Source organism: Chlorocebus sabaeus, chromosome 25, assembly GCF_047675955.1.
Source record: "Chlorocebus sabaeus isolate Y175 chromosome 25, mChlSab1.0.hap1, whole genome shotgun sequence".
Taxonomy (NCBI): Eukaryota; Metazoa; Chordata; class Mammalia; order Primates; family Cercopithecidae; genus Chlorocebus; species Chlorocebus sabaeus.
The window spans coordinates 55,305,816-55,331,703 of NC_132928.1; the positions used below are offsets into that span (position 1 = coordinate 55,305,816).

Genomic DNA, 25,888 nt, shown 5'->3' on the forward strand with positions numbered 1-25,888 from the left:
ATGCCGAAAATCTTGATTTTAAATAATATAAAATAAAGATCAATAAGCATTTTGAATCCAAAGTCAAATTCATAGGACTGAATGAGTCAAAAATTGTGTGAACACACCCAAATCACCCCCGCAAATACTTGAGCTTTGAAAATAAGATCTGAGGTCCCTGGAAAGTAAAGAAAGCAAGCTACAGTAATATCGATTAAAGAATCCCTATGAAGAAATGGAGCCTTACTTAGAATATCTAAATACCAACTAGACAGATGGGTAGAAAAATTAAGATAAGCTTTCAATCCAAAATTGCCATGCTACTTCACACCAGAACTGAAGATATAAAGAGAAAAATGAAAACTGTTCCTTTTCACATCATTTTTGCAGGTATCAAGGTAGAAGCGTCATGATGCTGCCTTCAAAAAATCTGTCACCTATTAAAAGATTAAGCAGTTTTCATAAACATGTCAGAGATCAGCTTCTCAAAGTGCAAAAGTGACTGAATTATCCTGACTTCAGTTACAATTAAAGCTCTCTCCTATGAAAAAAAGTATGCATATCCATGATATTCCAATCCAGCAACAAAAAAATTCTTAGCAACTTTTACTGAGCCTATTCATCACTCATTAGGAATAAAAATGTTTGTATGTAGAAAATTGAAGTCTATTATGTGCGCTTAATGGAAGTATTACTGATAAAATAAACTGTCAATCTAGAAAACGTAAAGATTTAATACAGGGAAAAAGGAACTGAATAAAGAATCCTAAAAAAAATGGCATAATTATTATTTTAACATTGCAACATATTGAATTAATTGAAATAGTTTGAAACAATCTAATGAATAACGTTAAAAGAACAATATGTTAATTAAATCACAAGCCAGTTTATGGAATAAAGCTTTAAAGTCTAAAAAGATTTTACAGTATCAATAATATCCCCAACATGGTATTTACACAGAATATTTTTAATGAAGTTCAAGAAATTTCACAGAAGAACTGAATTTTTCCAAGGCCAACAATAATCTTAAATTTACTCAGTGGCTTTCCATTAAATGGTTTTTCCATTTTTTTTTTCTATTTGACAGAAAAAGGCAGTAAAAACTAGGAAACTAGTTTTCAATAGATGTATGATAGGTCATATTTTGAGGTGTGCATATTAGCAACTACGTTTCTATTTCATAAGTAATAAGTAAAATGAAGTAATTATAGTGAAAAAAAAAAAACTAGTTTGCATCTGGTCCCTAGGAACTACTCATTAAATGTGGTAAAAAAAAAAAAAGTAAGACTTCAATTAATTAGCTATGGTAAATAACTTAAAAGTTTTCTATCAAAATTTATATAGCTTCAAATCAAAATCAAATTCCTCAATTACAGTGCCATAGAAAATTAACTTCTCCTTTTAAAAATAATCATGGAGCACTAAGTTTAATTCATATAGTCATTCAATGCTTATTTATTAAGGGCTAGTACCAGGCTCTGGGCATATAAAGTACAACGAAAGAACATAGTTTCTCTGTGACGACATAGCCTACTATCCCGTCAATTTAAAAACCAACTAAAAGTCATACAACTGAAAAGCAGACTAATCTGAGAAACTGAAAGGGAAAGTAAAATCCAGCAAATAAAAAACAACACATAATGAATATCACTTTTCAGAACTACAGTTGACCCCTGAACAACATGGGTTTGAAATAAATGCATCCAATTACATGTGGATTTTTTTCAAAAACTATTATTGGAACATTTTTTGAAGATCTGTGATAACATGAAAAACATGAAAACCGTGTGGCCTAGAAATATCAAAAAAATTAAGAAAAAGTTATCTCACGGATGCATGAAATATATGTAACTACTAGTCTGTTATAATTCACTGCCATAAAAATATACAAATCTATCATTAAAAATTATAATTTATAAAAACTTACATATACAAACATAGACCATACATGGTGCCATTCACAGTTGAGAGAAATTTAAGTGCCTGCCGTCAGGGGACGTGTGGGCAGATGTGCTGGTCTAGCTCTGCCCTTCATGGCATCTGTCCTATGGTAGCTAAGCAGGGAGCTCAGACCACTGTGCATTCAAAGAATCAGTACACTGCCTGACACAACAGAGAGCTTCTGAAAATAAGTAAGAATCAAATATATACCCAACTGCATTGGCCGCCTAGCACCATCTACTGGCTTGTACATTAAACTGCACAGCCCCATGTAAACCTGCCCAAAGAAGAGCATAGGGCTATAGAAGCAAAGCCAAAAGACCCTAACCAGAATTCTCTGCAGTCTCACCCACAGAGAAAGGGCGGGGGGTTGGGGGGGGGTGCAGAAAAAATAAAATAACATTATAGGAAAATGAAGAAAGAAAAAAATCCTATCTGCGAAAAAATAATGACAAAAATTAGAAGTGCCAGTGTCTTCAGATGAGAAGGAACCAGTACAAGAATTCTGACACCATGAAAAATCTCAATGTAGTGACACTACCAAAGGATTGTCTTAGAGCTGTCAAGCAATGGTCTCCAACTAAAATGGAAACCCAGAAATGACAGAAAGAATTCAAAGCATGGATTGCAAGGAAGCTCAATGAGACCCAAGACAAGGTTGAAAATCGACACAAAGAAACGTCTAAAGCAAGCCAGGAAATAAGAGAAGAGAGAATATCTTTAAAAATAAATCAGTGAGAGCTTTGGTCATTAAAAATTTCACTTAAGGAATTTCAAAATACAATTGAAAGTATTAGCAACAGAAGAGACCAAGCCGAGGAAAGAATCTCAAAGCTTGAAGACCAGTGTTTTGAACTAATACAGTCAACAAAAATAAAGAAAAAAGAATTTTTAAAAATGAACAAAGTCTTTGATAAAAATAGGATTATGTAAAATGACCACATCTATGAATTACTGGCATTCCTGAGAAAGGAGAAAAAGTAAACAACCTGAAAAATATATTTGAGTGAATAATTCAAGAAAACTTCCCTAATCTTGCTAGAGAGGTAGACATCCAGATACAAGAAATCTAGAGAACATCTGTGAGATACTACACAAAATGAACATCACCAGATTATATAGTCACAAGACTGTCCAAGCTTAATGCTAAATAAACAAATTTCAAAGACAGCTAGAGAGAAAGGTCGGATCACGTACAAAGGGAATCCCATCAGGCTAACAGTAGACTTCTCATCAGAAACATTACAAGCCAGGAGAGACTGGGGCCTATTTTCAGCATTCTTAAAGAAAAAAAAAATCCAACTAAGAATTTCATATTCTGCCAAACTAAGCTTCATAAGCAAAAGAGAAATAAAACCTTTTCCAGACAAGCAAGTGCTAAGGGAATTCATTACCACTAAACCAGTCCTACAAGGGATCCTTAAGATATTTCTATACATGGAATTGAAGGAAAGATACCTCCTACTCAAAAACACACTTAAGTACATAGCCCACAGACTCTATCAGGAAACAACACAATAGAAACTACAAAGCAACCAGCTAACAACTTTATGATAGCATCGAAATTTCACATTATCAATATTAATGTTGAATGTAAATAGTCTAAATACCCCACTTAAAAGGCACAGAGTCACAAGTTGGATAAAAAGATCCATACATCTGCTGTCTTCAAGAGACCCATCTCACGCATAATAACACCCAAAGCCTCAACATAAAGGGATGAAGATCTACCATGCAAATGGAAAACATAAATAGGCAAGGGTGGCTATTCTTGTATTAGATAAAACAGACTTTAGGCCAACAAAAGTAAAAGTGAACAAATATAAAGGTATTACATAATGATAAAGAGTTCAATTCAACAAGAAGACTTAACTATCTTAAATATATACACACCCAAGTTTGGGGAATAAACAAGTATGTCTATTCCTACGAAAAGACTTAGCCACACAGTCATAGTGGGGAACTTCAACACCCCACTGACAGCATTAGACACATCATCAAAGCAGAAAACTAACAAAGAAATCCTGAACTTAAACTTGACACCTGTCCAATTGGACCTAATAAACATCTACAGGATACTCTACCCATCAACCACAGAATATATATCTTTCTCATCTACACAGAGAACATACAACAAGATCAATCACATGCTCAGCAACAATACGAGTCTCAACACATTTTTTTAAAAGTCTACAAACCACACTCTTGGATCAGAGTGGAATGCAAATAGAAATCAGTATCAAAAAGCTCTCTCAAAATCACACAGTTACATAGAAATTAAATGACCTGCTCCTGAATGACTTTTGGGTAAACAATGAAATTAAGGCAGAAATTTAAAAATACTTTGAAGTAAATAAAATCAGAGTCAGCATCAACCTGATACCAAAACCTGGCAAAGACACAAAAGAAACAGAAAACTATAGCCCAATATCCCTAGTGAATATAGATGGAAAAATCCCCAACAAAATACTAACAAACCAAATTCAACAGCATATCAAAAATTTAATAAATTTGAATGAACACATAAACAGAATCAAAAACAAAAACAAAAGCCATGTGGTCATCTCAATAGATGTGAAAAAAGCTTTTGATAAAAATCCATCACCCCTTCATGATAAAAATACAAGAAACTAGGAATCAAAGGAACATACCTCAAAATAACAGGAACCATTTATGACAAACCCACAGCAAACATCATACTAAACAGGTAAAAACTGAAAGCATTCCCCTTGAGAATGAATGAGACAAGGATGCTAACTCTCATCACTCCTATTCAACATAGTAATGGAAGTCCTAGCCAGAGTAATCAGGCAAGAGAAAGAAAGGCATCCAAATTGGAAAAGAAGAAGTCAAATGATCTCTCTTCACTGATGACGTGATCCTATACTAGAAAACCCTGAAGACTCTGTCAGAAGGCTCCTGGAACTGATAAATGACTTCAGAAAAGTTTTAAGATACAAAATCAGCATACAAAAATCCGTAGCATTTCTATATAGCAATACCGTTGAAGCTGAGAGCCAAATCAAGAACACAATCCCACAATTAGCCACACACACAAAAAAATATACCTAGGAATACACCTAGACAAGGAGGTGAAAGATTTCTATAAGAAGAACTACAAAACATTGCTCAAATAAATCTGAAATGACAGAAACAAATAAAAAAATTCCATGATCATGGATTGGAAGAATCGATTTCATTAAACTGGCCACACTGCCCAAAGAAAGCAAGAGACTGAATGCTATTTCTAGTCAACTACCAACATTAGTTTTCAAAGAACTAGAAAAAAACTATTCTAAAATTCATATGGAACCAAAAAAGGGCCCAAATAGCCAAAGCATTCTAAGCAAAAAGAATAAAGCTGAAGGCATCACATTACCTGACTTCCTACTATATATAAGGCTACAGGAACCAAAACAACATGATAATTGGTACAAACACGGATACATAAACCAACAAAATAAAGAACCCAGAAATAAAGCCACACACCTACAGCCATCTGATCCTCAACAAAGTCAACAAAAATAAGCAATAGGGAAAGGACTCCCTATTCAATAAATGGTGAAAAGACTTAGCCACACATTATCCCTGCTATTATGGGATAGCTGGCTAGCCATACGCTAAAGAAAGAAACTGGACCCTTATCTGTCACCATATACAAAAATTAACTCAAGATGAATTAAAATTTTAAATGTAAGACCTCAGCCAGGCATGGTGGCTCGTGCCTGTAATCCCGGCGCTTTGGGAGGCCGAGGCGGGTGGATCACGAGGTCAGGAGATCGAGACCATCCTGGCTAACATGGTGAAACCCCGTCTCTACTAAAAATACAAAAAAATTAGTTGGGCATAGTGGCAAGTGCCTGTAGTCCCAGCTACTCGGGAGGCTGAGGCAGGAGAACGATGTGAACCCAGGAGGCAGAGCTTGCAGTGAGCCGAGATTGTGCCACTGCACTCCAGTATGGGCAACGAGTGAGACTCCGTCTCAAAAAAATAATAAATAAATTAAATGTAAGACCTCAAACAATAAAAATCTAGAAGAAAACCTAGGGAACACCATTCCAGATATCAGCCTTGGGAAATAATTTATCAGGGGAACCCGCTCCCAATATTTCACCATAGGTACTTTCTATTTTCCCTAAGTGTTGGCCAGTCTGAGAAATAAAGAGAAAGAGTACAAAGAGAGGAATTTTACAGCTGGGCCTCCAGGGGTGGCATCACATATCGGTAGGATCGTGATGCCCACCTGAGCCGCAAAACCAGCAGGTTTCTATTACAGACTTCAAAAGGGGAGGGGGTATACAAACAGGGAGTAGGTCACAAAGATCGCATGCTTCAAAAGGCAAAAAGGAGAACAAAGATCACATGCTTCTGCAGCCAATACAGATCACAAGGCAAAGGGCAAAGCAAAGATCACAAGGCAAAGGGCAAAATCAAAAACTCCTGATAAGGGTCTATGCTCAGTTGTGCATGTATTGTCTTGATAAACATCTTAAACAACAGAAAACAGGATTTGAGAGCAGAGAACCGGTCTGACCTCAAATTTACGAGGGTGGGGTTTCCCAAACCTAGTAAGCCTGAGGGTACCGCAGGAGACCAGGGCGTATTTCAGTCCTTATTTCAACAGCACAAGACAGACACTCCCAGAGCGGCCATTTATAGACCTCCCCCCCAGGAACGCATTCCTTTCCCAGGGTCTTAATTATTAATACTCCTTGCTAGGAAAAGAATTCAGTGATATCTTCCCTACTTGCACATCCATTTATAGGCTCTCTGCAAGAAGAAAAATACGGCTCTATTCTGCCTGATCCTGCAGGCAGTCAGACCTTATGGTTGTCTTCCCTTGTTCCCTGAAAATTGCTGTTATTCTGTTCTTTTTCAAGGTGCACTGATTTCATATTGTTCAAACACACATGTTTTACAATCAATTTGTACAGTTAGATACAATTATAGTGGTCCTGAGGTGACATACATCCTCAGCTTACAAAGATAACAGGATTAAGAGATTAAGACAGGTGTAAGAAATTATAAGAGTATCATTTGGAAACTGATAAATGTCCATGAAATCTTCACAATTTATGTTCAGAGACTGCAGTAAAGACAGGCGTAAGAAATTATAAAAGTATTAATTTGGGGAACTGATATATGTCCATATTAAAATGAAATCTTCACAATTTATGTTCCTCTGCTGCAGCTCCAGCCGGTCCCTCCATTCGGGGTCCCTGACTTCCCGCAACAATAATTTATGACTAAGCCCTCAAAAACAATTGCAAGAAAACAGAAATTAACAAGTGAAACCTAATTAAACTGAAGAGCTTCTGCACAGGAAAAGAAACCATCAACAGAGTAAACAGAAAACCTACAGAATAGGAGAACATATTCAGAAACTATGTATCTGACAAAGGTCTAACATTCAGAATCTATAAGGAACTTAAAAAATTCAACAAGCACAAAACAAATAACACCATTAAAGAGCAGGCAAAAGATATGAAGAGACACTTCTCAAAAGAAGACAAGCAGCCAACAAACATGGAAAAATGCTCAACATCACTAATTTGAGAAAGGCAAATCAAAACCACAATGAGAAACTATCTCATACTAGTCAAAATGGTTATTACTAAAAAGTCAAAAAAACAACAGATGCTGGCAAGGCTACAAAGGGGAATTAACACGTAGATACTGTTAGTGGGAATGTAAATTATTACAGCCACTGTGGAATGCACTTTAGAGATTCCTCAAATAACTACCATTCTACCCAGTTCAACCCAGCAATCCTATTACTGGGTATATACCCAAAAGAAAACAAATATTTTGATCGAAAAGACACATGTTCACATGTTCACTGCAGCACTATTCACAATAGCAAAGACATGGAGTCAACACAAGTGCCCATCAACAGTGGATTGGAAAAAGAAAATGTGGTACATATATACCATAGAATACTATGCAGTCACAGAAAAGAATGAAATCATGTCCTATGCAGCAACGTGGATGCAGCTGGAGGCCATTATCCTAACCAAATTAACATAAAAACAGAAAACCAAGTACCACATGTTCTCACTTATGAGTGGGAGATAAACATTGGGTACTCACGGACATAAAGATGGCAACAACAGACAATGGAGACTAACAGAAGCAGGAAAGAGACAAGGGTTGAAAAACTAAGTACTGGGTACTATGCTCGGTACTCGAATGACAGGATAATTCACACCCAAAATTTCAGCATCATACAATACATTCAGGTAACAAAACTGTATATATATCCCCTGAATCTAAAATAAAATTTGAAAAACACAAAACAAACATAAAGATGCAGTATTACATCAAAACTACATAAAGTTAAATGTAGTACATACTATGCAACTGCAAAATTTTCAACCCCATCTCAGGTTGCTATTGTGGTGAGTATATCTGCTTGAAATGCTGAGTAATGCTAATCATCTCCATGTGAGCAGTTCATCTCTCCAATACATTTTATTGTTGTAAAAAGTGATCACGTATTTCTCATTGTTTAGTGCAATACCATAAAACTTGAATAACACCATGGGACCCATATGAAGTGCCACTAGTGAAGCGAAAGTGCTTTCAAGGAGCACAGAAAAGTCACATTACAAGAAAAAGCTGAATTCTGAATAAGTACCACAGATTGAAGTCTGCAGCTGTGGAGGTCCACCACTTTGAGATAAATGAATCCAGCAAAAGGACCATAGTAAAAAATAATGATAATAATAATAATTAAAGAGGAAATTCATGAAGCTGTTAATGCAGCTACATCAGCACATGCAGAATCTTTGGACTTTTTGCATAATATAAGATACATGTTAACTGTCTATGTTATTGGTAAGGCTTCCACTCAACAATAGGCTATTAGTAGTTAGGTTGCGGGGAGCAAAAGGTTATACACAATTTTTCAACTGCCTTGAAGTGGAAGCCAGCCGCTAACCCCTGCATTCTTCAAGAGTCAACTCTACATTTTGGACAATTCAGAAACGGAGGCAAGTAAAAAAGAAAATTGAAGACATAATGGAGAGACAAAAAAAAAACATAGACACAAAGATGAAAGAAGATAATGAGAAACAGATTCATGAAGCAATCAAATAAGAGGCTGCAAAATGGAACTGTTACCAAAACATGTGCAGAAATGTGTAACATGTTGGGGCAAGAGGTAGGAAGAGAGACTTTTGATACCTGCCTCATGGGAATCGGCTGCCTATCCCTTTTTTCACCTCAGCCCTAATCAATAGTAAACACATCTAAACATAAATTTCATAAATTTAAATGGAAAAGTAAATAAAAGACAAAGCCAAATCCCTAGAGAAAACTCACCACACCGTATTACCCAATGAAACATAAATTAAATATGTTCCAGAAATATGTGCTAACATCAATAAAGTTATTATGAAATTGGAATACAGGAGTGTAATCCCAGGCTCTTGAAAATATGAGATTAGGTTGGTGCAAAAGTAATTGTGGGTTTTGTCATTTAAAATGGCAAATGGCACAATCACAGCTCACTACAGCCTCCTGGGCTCAAGTGATCTTCCCACCTCAGCCTCCCAAGTATCTGTAACTATAGGCATGTGGCACCACACCCAGATAATTTTTGTATTTTTTGTAGAGACAGGGTCTTTAACTCCTGGACTCAAGAGATCTTCCTGCCTTGGCTCTCAAAAGTGTTGAGATTACAAGCATGAGCCACCATGCCCAAGCAAGTACTGATTTTATTACTGATTAATGCCTACCAAACTACACAAGGTGATGACAAAGAACAGAGCAGTCATATAATTAAGCAATTCTCTGACTCTCAGTGAAATCTAGTATTAAGTGTTATTTGACTAACACTGTCTTACATTTTTAAAAAGTAAACCATGTAAGCCATGAAATGATCTACGCTCAACAATAACCTCTAACTTCTTTCTTCAAAACAGTATAATCCTACTCTATAATACGAAAATGAAGGTAATATTAAAAAGTTTTATCTTCCTTAATTTACCTGAAAACTATGAAACACATTTGAAGGATAACAAAAACTATATTTGTTACTAATAATAGAATATATCACTTAAGTACATGAAAATACTTAGAGTATGTTTTAAAATTTTTATACAGTGTTGGAGAGTTGAGAAGAAAACAATTAGTTCTCAAATTCACATATAATTATAGTTTTTATACATGTACATATCACTATAGACAGACAGTAAATGAAAGATCTCAAAGGATGGGGATCAAGAAAACTTGATTTAAATCATTCTGTAAAAAAAAATCACAAGCAAATGTATAATTATGCAAGAAAAGAAAAAATAAATTATATATTTTCTTAAAGAATCTCTTTCATTAATTCTTAGTTTCTTTTTCTTTTCTTTTCTTTTTTTTTTTTTTTTTTTTTTTGACATAGGGTCTCGCTCTGTTACCCAGGCTGGAGTGCAGTGGTGTGATCTTGGCTCACAGCAATCTCTGTCTCCCAGGCTCAAGTGATCCTCCCGCCCCAGCCTCCCAAGGAGCTGGGACTACAAGCATGTGCCGCCACACCCAGCTATTTTTTGTATTTTTTGTAGAGACAGGGTTTTACCATGTGGCCCAGGCTGGTCTCGAACTCCTATGCTCAAGCAATCAGCCCGCCTCAGCCTCCCAAAGTGCTGGAATTATAGGTGTGTGCCACTGCACCCAGCCAATTCTTAGTTTATTTTAATAAAGACCTTCCAGTACCTACATATTCAAGGCATTTACATTACAACATAATGAGTACTCTTTATTCTCCTTGCCTGTCTCATTGTTTTGGTTAGTAAATTTTTAGTAACTATAAATTTCTGATGAGATCTTTGTAAATTTTATATTTATATCAGTAATGTGGTTTTTATACAACAGCCTGTGGTTTTTATAAATACCAATGGTACAGACACAGCTGGAATAACCTCATTCTATCAAAAAGCTCAATGCCTACACCTAGACAAGGTGATGACAGAGAACAGAGCAGCCATATAATTAAGCAATGCTCTGACTCTCAATGAAATCTAGTATTGAGTGTTATCTGACTAATAAACTGCCTTAATTTTTAAAAAGTAAACCATGTAAAGAAAAAGCAAATATTTACTTGGCTACATGACCTACAGGGTTTAATTTACTTTTGAAATTTATCAAATAAAAAACGATATAACAGATACCATAATCTGACTTTTCAATTAAATATTCACTAAAGGTTATTCAATCAAAAGAAAAATATCAAATTAAACACTCCCTCTTGAGAATTTCCAATATTATCATTATAATACATTCCACCAACCCAGAGTAAAAATTCTTCTTTAGCTAAATGTTTTATTAAAAGCCATCTGCTACAATAATACACTGGAGAACAGAAAGAAGACAGGCTTTACTCTGAGCAGTACCAGTAATCAGATGTGAATAAAGGCAGGAAAATTTATCTGTCCATATAATGATCAACAAAGCAGAGAATTTTCAGAATCTTAAAATGAGCCACTCTTGCAGTTTTTTTTTTATTATTTCAAAAAGAATTTTTGACAGCAACTACCAAATTAATATTTGCAACTATTGCCCTTTTTGCTCTCTGGAGTTTATAACACAGTGCTGTTTCTCTGCAAGTTTATATTGTTTTACTTTAGTCAATCAATATTTTTTCAGTTAATTAATTTTAAAAATTAATATGTATTATCATTCTAGCACAGTACCTGGCACACAATAGGTACTTAAACATTAACTGAATAGATGCTTTAATAGGTTAAAATCTTATTACATCAACCTTAGATCACCAATTAAATATTCTTTTGTGATATCATTTTGACATGACGTATTTCCCAAGGCTTATCATGATATGTATTTGTTCTAACAAGAATACTTACATTAAGTTTCTATTTAACAAGGAGACACGCATTGATGCATAAATAGATGACGGCAGCCAACTAGCATGAGAGTAGGCGAAGGAAGGAACACACTGATTTAACTTTCAAAGGCTTCCTGGATAACCTATCCAAGCTAACTCATTAAATGGAAGCTGAAGAACTACATAAGCCACTCCCTATACTACATGCCCTCTTCTATCCTGCTCAGAAATATTCTTCAAGTCCCACCTCAGATATTCTCTCTTCTGTGAAGTCTTCCCTGGTTCACTCAAGCAGAGCTGTCACTATCTCTTCTGCATTCTACATATTTGATTAAGACAGTTATTATAACTTGTATCATAATAAAATTATCTATCAGTTCATAAGCCTGGTTTTCCTAGCTGGACTCCTCAAGGGTGTGAAGTCTTTTTATCTACATAGCCCTAGAAACAATAGAGAGCCTAGCCCATAAAAGTTGATCAATCAAGAGTTAGTGAATAAGTGAATGAATAAGTGAATGAGATTAATACCTCCCTTCCAGTCTTGATTACATCACACAGTATTTAGGAGTGATTTTTAGAGAATATCATTTGACTTTACTATATAGTCGAATTTGCATAATCGCTAAAATAATTCATATAACCAATACAAAGTCAAATTTTAGAATGCAAATACTCCATGATATTCACCAACCAGAAAAAAACCCCAAACCAGAAAAATACAAACCTGACACTTTGTATTTCAGTTTAACCAGCTGTTATACACATCATGTGCTCTTATAAAAACTGTGTAACTGGAAATTATCTAACACAAGTATTAAATTAGAAACATACCCTGACACCAATATCCATTATTAGTATTAACATCACTATTACTGTTGTTCATGATGTAATATCATACTGATAAAGACAGTAGAAGCTAATCATGAGTACTTACTATACGCCAAGCACTTCATCATTTTATGTAATTTACACAAAAATCGTGGTAGATACTACTATTAAGCCTGCTTTAAAAATGATGAAACTGAGGTTTAAAAAGTTGGGATAATGTTCCAAGATCACAAATTAATACATGGGAGAGGTGACTCCTAAATCCAGGTCTATCAACCTCTAGCACTTAAATATTTTTAAAAGAATAAGTTGCAACGCACTATGATCACACCTGTGAAGAGCCACCACTCCAGCTTGAGCAACATGGTGAAATCCTGTCTCTTAAAAAAAAAAGAAAGAAAAAAAAAATGGCGCGCGCACACACACACACACTCATATATAAACACACTTTTGAAAGAGAAGATTCATTTGGGAGAAAAACAGGAATTCAAGTGGCAGAGAGAAACAGCTCATGGTGTTATTATTTCTAAAAGCTTATGAATTAAAAGCTTATTTTGATTTTAACAAAGTATGTGGTACAAATGTTACATAAAGATAATTTTTAAAAGAGAGCATACAACTACAATCTAATATTTGCTATGTTATATAAACCAGCAGATGTGATAGGTAAACTATACCATATATGTCATATAATTACTGAAAGTACACACACAGCTCTGTTATGCTACATAAAATTTGAGTTGCCCTAAAACATACACAATCCCCATTTCAAATGACTAAGAATATGTGAAACTGTGATCATTGCTTAGTGGGTCCTCAAGCCAACAATTAAGAAATATTCATTTCAGAAGCTCTAAATTCTGTTTGCTTGTTTCTACACAGGAACAAGGTCATGATCCTTCTATTGTCCTTTCAGATCACCTCAAACGTTATGAAAAATGCAGCTTAATAGGAATAATAAAAACATCTCAATGATAAACAATAAAGGACATAGGATTTCAGAAATATGTGGTAAAAGTCTTCCAGTGATTCATCTGCATCAGTAGTACCCTATGCCTCAGTGGCAGGACTCATATAACAAAAGACAATGGTTGAAGGCTCAAGACTCATTTTAATAAGAGATGACTTGAAGTTAGGCGCTTTAGAACTCTTTCTTACTCACTGACTTGTAAGGTTTATACTTGTTTCCTAATAGAAACAGAATAGTTTCTAAATTATAAATTTTCATTTCCATACAATGAACAGTATATAGAAATGCGATAGCGTTTTTATTTCTTCAACCTTTTCTTTATGACTTTTTTTTTTTTTTTTTTTTTTTTTTGAGACGGAGTCTCACTGTGTCGCCCAGGCTGGAGTGCAGTGGCGCGATCTCAGCTCACTGTAAGCTCCGCCTCCCGGGTTCACACCATTCTCCTGCCTCAGCCTCCCGAGGAGCTAGGACTACAGGCGCCCGCCACTACCCGGCTAATTTTTTGTAATTTTAGTAGAGACGGGGTTTCACCATGTTAGCCAGAATGGTCTTCATCTCCTGACCTCATGATCCGCCCATCTCGGCCTCCCAAAGTGCTGGGATTACAAGCGTGAGCCACTGCGCCCGGCCTTCTTTATTACTCTTAATAATTGATGGTCAGAAAAATATAAAGAGTTTTTCCCTCTAAAGGATCTTTACAAGACCAAAAGTAGGGATGAGCTGTCCCTTTCATTCTAGTTTTGGGTTTTCGACTTTACGGATTCTACTATTTAGTAACTATGTGACAGCTTTCTTCATGGTAAAAATGGGAATCACATCACAGAAGCTGTTAGGCTTACATGGAAAGGATATATGAAAGCACTAGACATAATGTCTCCCACATACCCCATTAAATCTTTCAGGAAGCGTTTATCTAGCATCTACTGAAGGGCAGTCCTAGCGTTGAGTAGTAAAGTTAGAGCAGTGAGCAAAACCCAGATACCGTCTTTGCTCACCTAGATGGTAAGAGTCTAGAGCACCCCCATGGGTCATATGGAACTTCTCACCCCCTGACCATGGCAGGACCTTGCGCAACTCTGTGTCTTTATGCATGGCACTGCCTCAGCCTAAACACATACTCCCATTCTCTGCTCCTAGGCAGAAATGCCTGTATCCAGTCTCTGTCCTCACTTGTCACTTTGCTCATACCTGTGTCACAGTGCTTAAACATGTTATCGCTGCTTCTTTGCCTTTTTGACTATCTTCCCCCACTGGGCTGTAAACTCCTCAAGGATAGGGTATAGGTGTTATTCTTCTTTACACGTCTAGTACTTAGCATAGCCTCTGATACAGAAGAGATACTGTTTGATAAATAATGAACGAATTAGTGGTACAAGTAGATAACAGGGGGCTACACACTTCCTGTTTTCTTTCTCACCGTTTCTCAGATGAATGTCTTGAAACCTGCACAGATCTCAAGAGCCCACAGTAATCTCCATATTTCCTATAGTACTTTCTGATGATGTTATTTCTGAAAGCTTACTTCAAACTTCCTTTAGGCATATATTGCTTTATAATTTTCCTCATTCCCTATCACTGGTGAGTGCTTATGTATTAGGCATGCAACTGAGTGCTTTATATAAATTATCTTAATAAATTCTCACAACAATCCTGTAAGATACATATGATTATGCCTATTTTACAAAAGAAGGAATTGAGACTGAAGATAGTTAAGGAGCTTGCCCAAGGTCACAAACCAGTAAGTAGCAGAATTTGAGATTCAAACCCAGGGTCTTCCTGCATAGTGAGCACCAAAATCTCCACCTAAAGCGAAGCTACCACTGTTACCAAGGCAAGGTGTGCCTGAAAGTTCCTTCTGAAGTGGAGAGTGACTCAACATAATTCTCCATGGATTTACATATAACAGCTCTTCTGACTGGTCCTGCTTGGTCCTTGGTTCCAGATTGAGGTTATCAGTTGGTCTACAGCTCCTAATCTACTTCATTTTCACTTGAATCTCATCCAGAGATTTTCACCCTGTTTTAAACTTTGGTCCCTACAGTCATTTTCTACCAGTCAAAATGATATGAAGAACTTTATTTTCTATAGATTATAAAACCAACAAGACCATATAAAGTATAATTATTCCACACTGTAATCCCGGCCACATTCTATGTTCAGTATTATTGTCTATCCTACCATGGTAGGCCAATCATTGACCTACCATGATTCAAGGTGACTCAATCCACATGACCCACTACCACTGCAAAATTCTCTAGGGTACTAATTCTTAAGGGCTGCCACCTCCTTCCTGGCAAAAACAGAAGAGGTTAGTTCACCAGGAACCGCTGCTCAAATTGACCCACTGCTTATAGCTCTCCCCAACGAGATGAATAAGTTTCCTGCAAAAAAGACATTGCTTCATACTTAAAAGCTTTATCCAGAACCTAACACAATATAAGGCTATAGTTCATGGAAAAGAACAAAAGAATAAATAACTATACAAATAAGTCAACTATGACCTTATGCTCCCCTCAGGAGGGACAAAAATTTTATTTATCATCTAGAATGTGTTAGGCAGGCCCTATGCCAGGCATAGGATATCTCATAAAGAGCAACGCAGTTGTGGTCTTTGCTCCTCTGGATTTTAAAGTCTGCTGGGGAAGTGGACATTAATCAATTGCGAGTACACTGTGATAGCCCCCTCCTCTGAAGCAAGCAATGGCTGCTGACATAGTATAATAATAGAGTCACAAAATTGAATACATTTGAGGCCCAAACAGGCATTAAAATGTATAAAAGATAGATAGGAAGTAATAGAGTAATACACCCATAGCAAAAAGTAAGTACAAATTTCACCCATAAGTGTATACCATTCTTTGATGTATTGATAGCTATACAAAGCATATTTGTAGGTTCTACCTAGCCTGCTGGTTGTATGTTTGCCACCCCTGAAAGAATGCTTCAGAATGTGCATTCCTACTATAGAATTAAATGGTAGACTACTTTTTCATGGAAGCCAAACCTTAAGTTTTCTGTAAATATATGGTTTGGCTGTGTCCCTACCCAAATCTCATTTGAATTGTACTTCCCATAATCCTCATGTGTCGTAGGAGGGACCAGGTAGAGATAATTGAATCACGGGGGTGGTTTACCCCATAGTGTTCTCCTGATAGTGAGTGAGTTCTCACAAGATTTGATGGTTTTATAAGCATCTGGCATTTCCCCTGCTCATTCTTTTCTTTCCTGCCACCATGAGAAGGATGTGTTAGCTTCCCTTTCTGCCATGACTGCAAGTTTGCTGAGGCCTCCCAGCCCTGTGAAACTGTGAGTCAATTAAACCTCTTTCCTTTATAAACTGTCCAGTCTCAGGTAGGTCCTTATAGCAGTGTGAGAACAGACAAATACAAAATACTTTATACTCCTTCTTCCCTGTGTAATCTGAGGCCTCTGGTAGGGTTTTTATAAAGCAACTGTTTGTTCAAGCTGAACCATTTCATTAACTAACCTTGAAATCTTGCCATTCCCGTAATAAGACAGGAAAAATTAACTGGACCAAAAGAAGGACAAACAGCTGCTGAACCATGACCAACAAGTGCCAAATATGCAGGCACTTCTTACAGAAAATCCTCTGGGTGTTCATGCCCTTTCCACTTAGTGACTAGTAAGCTCAGATGTATTCACCACTAAAGTACCTACATACACTCTTGGCTACAGGCACTAGTTATCTCATTCCTACCCCAAGGACAGTAAAAGGAAAAAATCATTTTTAGAAAAAATGACATTATTCATCTTACTATAAATGCAAGGAAGACAATAAAATTAAATATACCACTGTACTTTATGTCAAAGAAGTCTTATGATTTGACCCTGTTTATGATTTGAATAAACACACATGATTAGAGTCACATATTTCTATAATGTTTGTATGACAATGTTTTTGATAATTGTATTAACAATAGAAATAACATTAAAAACTTTAAGCTGTCATAGATTTATAAGCTGAATGTGAAAATATTTATTATACGACCTGAATTACACATTGACAGTCAATCTCAAGTGGTAATTGGTAAATATTTACACTATATATAGTGTAAATATCTAAAATAAACCAAATTTACATATATTTTTAGAATAATTTATTCCATAATAGATCTCAACTAGTGCCACTATTAAGAGGCAGTTGAGGAACAGAAACGTAGTTCTCTACTCAATACCTATTTTCTCTTTCCTCTTTACAAAAAGCCTAGATTTGGAGGGGGTAGGGGGTGAATCAATGTGTCTATCTTTAAAAAAAATTTCTAGTTTTCCATGAAGATAGTAGCCATGTAACAGAATTCTGGTCAAGAATATACAGATTGTTGTTTGGTGCTTAAGTAAAATTCTTTAAAAGGGTGATAGACTTGGTTCTGAAATGCCAAAGAGAGGTCTAGTCTTTTTTCCAGCTCATGGACGGTAACCTCTAAACCCTTGAAATTTCCTGAATAACAGGATTGTTATTTGTGGTAGGCCCCTCTAACCACATCTGATAGTTTATGTTAATCAGATTATTCATGGTAAGCCCCCAGATAGTTTACACTAAGAAGAAGACTCATGATGTAGGCTACCCAAGCCACAAAGACCAACCATGTGATTAGAGCATTGGGGCTTTGAGCCATGCAACAGCCCCAATATGTTATGGTTTGGCTGTGTCCCTATCTTCTTTTCCTCTGGGGAGGAAAGAAGGGGAGCCTAGAGATTGAGTTCTACCAGGTAGGTGATAATCCAATCAATCATGCCTATGTAATAAAACTCCAATAAAAACTCTGGACACCAAAACTAGGTGAGCTTCCTGACTGGCAATACTCCAAGTGTATATTGCTACATATTGGTGCTAGGCAGGTACTGAGCCCTTGAGGATGATGCCAGGAGGGTAACATATCCTTAAGAATAATGGAAGCTTCACATTGGGAATTCTCCTAGTCCCACATTCAGCCCTATACATCTCTTCCTTTGGCTGGTTCAGATTTGTATATTTTTGCAAAAAAAAAAAAAAAGAAAGAAAGAAAAAAACTCCACAAAACTACAATTGTTAAGTATAGCACTTTACTGAGTTCTGTAGGTTATTCTTGCAAATTATCAAACCTGAGGAAGTCTGTGAGGATCTACAAGTTTGAAGCTAGTTGGTCTGAAGTCAGGATGGCACTAAGAACCCCCAAATTGTGGTTGATGTCAGAAGTCTTGAACAAAGTTGGCAGTCTGGAGGACTGGGCTCTTAGCCTCAAATCTGGCTACCTTGAGTTGACTTTGTTTTTCTTTTCTTCTTTTCTAAATGTAATGCTGGATGTAGAAAAGCCATCTTGTGACAACAAGGAGACAAATATATGCCAAGTCTATCAGACAGGGTTTAATCAGGTAAACTATTTCAAAAATGATGTAATACAGGAATGAAGGTCCTTCATTTCTGAAAGAGCTGAAGGGCAAAAGACTGAAGATCCTGCTGTAGCAGTCTTTTGCCCTTCCAGCTCTTTAGGTGTGTCACCACAGCTATTGTCCAGAGAATCAGAAGGTTGCTGTGGCCACTCAGGAAAGGAAACCACAGGAAACAGGAACCCCAGAGTGAAGGCAAGTGATTGAGAATGAAATGCCCAGAGGCAGATGCAAAAACTTCACAACTGGTGAAGCCCGGTTATCTGCCAACCACACTGCCAGAGAAAATATGGCTTTTGCCTCCCTGCAATCTTCACTGGCAGAAAATAAATCACAGCTAGAACTCCAGAAGGAAAAAATCTAAAAAATATATTTTATCAGCCTCCAAGTACCTTCCATATATTTTATTCAATGAAAATGATTTTTGCCATTCTGTTTTTTGTGGTTTGAGACTGGGTCTCACTCTATCACCCCAGCTGAACTGAAGTCTGATGGCACAATCACAGCTCACTGCAGCCTCGATCTCCTGGGCTCAAGCAATCCTCCCATCTCAGCCACTCAAACAGCTGGGACTACAGGTTTGTGCAATGATGCCCAGCATTTTATTTATCTTTTTTTGTAGAGACAGGGTCTCACTATGTAGCCTAGGCTGGTCTTGAAATCGTGGGCTCAAGCCATCCTCCCACCTCGACCTTCCAAACTGTTGGAATTACAGGCATGAGCCACTGAGCCAAGCCCTATCTCCTGATCTTAAAGGTTTTTTTGCAAGTTGTATAATTAAAACTACCATGGTGTTTGGTATAAATGATAAAAATTTTCTCACTATATGAACATACACTGTTTATCAAGAATTCATAAATAATATCATGGGATGGTATTCTTTACATTTTTCCCTTGAAATTTTTAAAGGTATGAATTATGAAAGCCTCTTAGTGAAAAAAAGGGGAATGGCAGTTACCTCTTATCCCATGGCAGCCAATAAAAGTATATAATTTAGTTTATTATTTACATGAAAAAGTAATCTGATGCCCAGAGTTATGATCTCTGAAAATTTCAATCAGATACTCCATCGATAAAAACTTCTAGGCATAAATATCTAACATACACATATTTATCATGTACAAGTGCTACTATACTAATATAGATATTATAAAGCACAGAAATTTAGATAGGATGTAAAAAAGATAATTAAAAATGCTATAAAATACTATTCAATATTGAATATGGATCATTATTTCTGTGTGTGAAATTTTTCTATTGTGTTAAACATAACATAAAATTCACCATTTAGAAGTGTACAATTCAGTGGTTTTTAGTATATTCATAATCTTGAACAACTGTCACCACTGTCTAATTCCAGAATATTTCCATCATCTAAAAACAAACCCCATATATCTGTTAGCAGTGACTGCCAATTCCCTTTTCCTCCAACCCCTGGCAACTATTAGTCTACATTCTGTCTCTATAGGTTTGCCTATTCTAAACATTTTATATAAAAATAATCAAAAAATATGAGTCAGTATTTTTAATATGTTTGTTATAGCAGTTTACAAAACAACAATGAAAACTTGTTTCCGCATCAGTGTTTTGATTCATGGTTCTGTTATCATGTCCAAAAAAGACTTGCAAAGATCCACAGACCCAAGTAGACATACATCATTTTTTCAGTCCCACTCATCAATCATTTTGTTGAAATTTGGCTAGAAAATATCTGCTTTCTCTAGGTTTTCTTTCTTTCTTTCTCTTTCTTTCTTTCTTTCTTTTTCTTTCTTTTCTTTCTTTCTTTTCCTTCCTTCCTTCCTTCCTTCCTTCCTTCCTTCCTTCCTTCCTTCCTTCCTTCCTTCCTTCCTTCTTTCTTTCTTTCTTTCCTTCTTTCTCTCTTTCTTTCTCTCTTTCTTTCTTTCTTTTTTAGAGACAGGGTCTTGCTATGTTGCCCGAGCCAGAGTGTAGTGGCTAGTCACAGGTGCAAGTTCCTGGCCTCAGGCAGTCCTCCCACTTTAGCCTCTCAACAGCTGAGACTCCAGGCATACGCCACCACACCAGCTTCTAGATACTCATATGAAAAAATCAGAAGGTGTTGTGTTTATATGCTTTTAACAATCAGTTCCAAATTCTCTGCAACTGCTTGTATAAGTTTTAAACATATTCAAAATTTCTGATTCCAGGTTAAGTGTGAAGATGTGAAAGTTTTTATAGTGATGCATGTTTTTTCAATGAAAAAAATCACAGAGGTGTTTAAATCGCCATATGTTTCAAAATGTCCATCTCTGTAACCTGAGTTTGTTTCCAAAAGTAGTTGCTTTGTCATTCATTATCATAATATGAATTCTTCACTGAAGGAACATATTAAATTTTAAAAAAAACTTGAAATGCAGCATCCTGTGATAGCAATCTTTTTAAGCCGATCACACATTTTATGAGGATTAAGTTACACCTAGATAACCTGTAAATCCATTTAATCTAACACATGCAAAATGCAAGAAAACTGTAATATTTTGGAAGTTAATATACGAGTGTGAGCCCCACAATGATTCCTCCAAAGTGTGCAAGTTCCATTCTTCCCTCAGGTCACTCCTGAACCATGTGGGACCAGTGGACTGGATCCAACGACCTCATAAACCCTCAGTACTATGGCACACCAAATATTAGTACAGCTTAGTATCCTTTGGTGTAATTATTTTTAAAAATATACAAATGGAACTTTGGACATTTTTTCCCACACACCAATGGATCATCCTGCATATTAAAATGTAGAGGCCATCAATCTTAAAAAAACAAAAAAAAGAGGTTAACGTTTTAAAAAAAAAACTGAATTCAGCAGTGATAATTATACTGGGCACTCAGAAAATATTTATGGAAGGAAAGGAGGCAAAGAGGAAAGAAAAGTAAAAAGAAATTACAGCAGATAAAAAGTTCTAAAAGTTCATATAGTCTGAGGAACAAAGTCTTGATTGTAAAAATCTCATTTATGAAGAGAGGTTCTTTTAAATTAAAAAATAAAATTTTACTACTATTTAAAAATCCAGTATTTAGAGTAGACTAAGCAATTAGGTGGTGAGACCTAGGGTGGTGAGTCTAGGATCAAGGCGAACACTTACCTTTACTTATGCTCTAAAACCAGGTATTTAGACATAAGCAAAGGAATTTACAGTGAAACTAAAGGCCCCTGACAGAAAAAGGGCAAGTATCTACATCATTTAAATGTTAGGTGAAATAAGCACAGAAGAATTTTTTATTTCATTTTAATGTTATTATAAAACTATAATAGAGTAACTATGTATGATTATAACTATATAAATCTCATAGAATTTAAAAAGGCTGAGAAGTTAGAAAACACTTGAAATATAAATATATTCCAATTTGGTAAATAGCTATTATAAAATCACTTGAATGAAAAGATGAAAACCAAGGCATACAGTATTCATAGATGACTAAGTGCATTGTTTACCACCACAAGTATTCAGAACAAAAGGTAGAAGTACTGACTTCACGACCTCAATATATTCATGAAGAAGTTCAAAGCATTTATGGCTTACGGGAGCTATGAAAACTAGGATTTATTTAATAGGTCATACAATGAAAATAATATGAAATAACTTCCTACCTTTGTGATAAGAATTCGGTATCTATCCAGCATTGCCTGGTTGTCATGGCAGCCTGCCAGTAACTGCCATACCTCTGCCCTCAATGCTTCGGGGACACCACTCTTCACCAGAGTAGATAGCCCTTTTGGTCGTGCACCAAGGTTATTGTGCCTGAGAAGACAAGAAAATAATCCATTCACACTCCCTTTACAACTCCTGAACTGCTGCTGTTGCTATGAAAAATATACTAGTTTATATAAAAGTGTAAGCTTGGCTCAAGAGAAAACTGTTTGTGGCGGGGCATTAAACAATAGTACTGCTTAAGCTCAGTTATGTCTTCAACTTTTTTTCTTGATCTCATCTTCTTTATTGGTGAACCAGGTAATTCTACCTCCAGGAAAAGCTTTTTCTTCCTCTCATTTACTTTTAAAAATCATCCTATGGACTTATTCATAATAATGAATGTTTTAGTTATATATTGCTAGGCAACATTCCAAGGCATAAAATGAACCATCTGAATCCCCTGAAACGAATGTACAGCAAGCTGGTCAATGATGTGTGGCAGGGAATAGGGTTCAGGAAATGATGTTGAAAATGGATCACAGGCCTATCACACCTTGACTATACCCACTTCTCTGAGGCCAAGCTGAGCTGGGCCAAGTGCCAAAGACAGGCTCCACAGTATAGGAGACATAAGGCATACATATTACAGTCAAAGTTTTATGTGGCGGCCACATCCTGACTCCAAGGTCCTCCAGGAAGCCCTGTCTCTTGATGACCTAACTCGGAATTCTTTGTTCCAGGATAAACTTAGATATCAATGAACTTCCAAGTTAAAACGACCTAAGATAGGTTTTCTAGTAAGAAGAGTTCATTATTGTTTACATGTCTGAATTTGTCTCCCTGACTTGTTACAACAGCAAGTGCTCACTAAAGGAAGGACCTAGCCCTTTCCTACAATCACCAGAACCTACACAACTCCAACTTGCTGGGGAAGCAACATATATTTATCGGGCTTTACCACATCCCAAAGGTATGCGGCGTCAGAACAAAGGCAAAGATCTCTCCTCCTAAAATCAATGATCACAACATAGTAAATATGCTACTATGCACATCTGACCAAGAAACTGAATTGCATATCTCAATATTGTGAATGTAATTTCATCTGTCATCTTTTTCCAGGTGCCTAGCTTGAATCTGGAACTATATTCTATGCCTTTTTGCTCAGACTTTACTTTTATTTGCTGCTCACTTTTTATCTCTTAGAGCTGACTCTGGTGCAACCACTGGGACTCCAAACCTTGACAATGTACTCTGGTTTGATCTAACACCCTAGGCTCTGGTTTCAAGTTTTGAGCCTCAAAAGTCATAAAAGCCACATGTCTATTTTCTAAAAGTGGCTTCCCAGCTACTTCACTAGATTATACACACTGTTCCACCTCTAGCTCAAACCCCAGTATTGGCATACCTTCCACTGAAAATATATTCCTTGCTTTCCCCATACTGTCATAATTGGGCTATCTCAGAAAAAAACTAAAACTTCCACAACTGAAACAAGTTCAAGTAAACTCATCCCACTAATAATGTTAGTAAACCATCAGATTTAATGGTTTATTTTAGCCTTTTCTAGCTAAGCTTTTGTATTGTTGGGTTAGAGAAACTAAGCTGATAATACTGATGGGCTTGAAGCAAAAATAAACTAGAGACAGGTAGAGCTGATATGATTTAACACCTTAAAATAACAGCTATGGTGCCAAGTGACAAAAGTAAGTTTCAAATTAGTAAATAGGTGTTAGTTTAAATACACCTACATACCCACTATTTTGAAACCTGCTTTTACACACGCCTAGAAAAATAATAGGGAAGAACATACTCCAAAATATCTATGTAATAGAATTAAGAGGGAAAGTAGCCCTTTTATTTTCCTATGCTGTCTGAAATATTTATAATGATTTTAAATTCTTTTATAATCATTAAACACAAAAAGTCATTTCAATTCTTTAAACTTCTCTCATGGCTTTAAATTAAAACACAATTTCAGTTAATTTGGAAAAACACTATAGATAATTGTGTTTCACAAAATATATCAAGTAGAGGAAGAGTATTAATTATTCTTCAGAAGACTTCCACCTGAATAAACTATTTGACAAAGAATATTATGCCACAAGAGAGCCAGGATTAGTTATAAAAGGATCTTTTTGTAATTTAATGTTTGGCTCTGATTATACTTTTGAATAGGAAAAACATACGGGTTAAGGGTATTAGTATAGAAAATTGGGTTAATTAAAAGCAATGATGTACAAAAAGCAAAGTTCATTCCCTCTAAAATTAAATGCAAAATACTTTGAATTATGAGTCCAATAATTTATAATATCATGTAAGGGAAATCCAAAGTAGTTAAATATAGTATATGTCACATGTTATATAGAGATCAGCAAGACATCACTGTGTCTCTACAGCTATTGAAACTCCAATAAATTTAATTAATTAAAACTCCATGTCAAAGAATCCTTTCTTGGCTGGGCACAGTGGCTCACATCCATAATCCCAGCACTTCGGGAGGTCGAAGTAGGCAGGATCGTTTGAGCCCAGAAGTTCAGACCAGTTCCAGACTGGGCAACATGGCGAAACTCCATCTCTACAAAAAAAAAAAAAAAAAAAAAAAAAAACACAAAAAACTTAGCTGGACATGGTGGCATGTGCCTGTAGTTCCAGCTACTTGGGAGGCTGAGGTGGGAGAATCACCTGAGCCTCAGAGGTTGAGACCAAATGAGCTAAGATCGCACCAGCTAGGGCATCGGAGTGAGACCCTGTCTCAAAATTTAAAAATTAAGAACATTGAAAAAAATCATTTCTTCAATGGCACGCATAATTCTCCATCATACTTTTACCCTGTGCAACAAATTTCAAGAATTGGTATAGAAGCACTATCTCTATTTCTTACCCTCCAATTCCTTCCTCAATTCAGTTCAACATGGCTTCTGCATCTCTCCTTGAAAAGTTTTCACTTAAATGATCTATGACTTCTCTCCATGCTCCACTGGATTCAAGACATATTTTCAGTCCTTTCACTGTTGACCAATCTGTTTCCCTTGGCTTCAGTGACACAGCACTACCTCTTTATCCACCTTCACAAACTCCACTGTTGATTGCTTCTCCTCTGTTAACCTCTTAAGTGCTTCAAGTTCTCTCTCTTTACTCTTGCCCTTTTCTTTCATTCTCTTGTCTGTAGGCATTATCACCTATAAACATGTATCCCAAGTTCCAGAAGCTCAAAGGTACCTCAAAATCAGTATGCCCAAGTCTGAACTCAGTTTCTTCTCCCTAAACCTGGTCATTTTCCAGGGTATTCCACCTCAGAAACTG

The 25,888-nt window shown here is 36.2% G+C and overlaps 1 protein-coding gene across 5 annotated transcripts in view; it reads right to left on the minus strand.

Annotated features, from left to right (window-relative positions):
* The window catches only part of RABGAP1L (RAB GTPase activating protein 1 like), a 795,491-nt gene that overhangs the window by 545,819 nt on the left and 223,784 nt on the right, over window positions 1–25,888 (minus strand). For all 5 annotated transcript variants that reach the window (XM_037986171.2, XM_073011765.1, XM_073011766.1 and 2 more), the window contains one exon: window positions 22,543–22,693. In XM_037986171.2, the coding sequence (XP_037842099.1) occupies window positions 22,543–22,693 (151 nt within the window). The remainder of the gene's footprint in view (window positions 1–22,542; window positions 22,694–25,888) is intronic.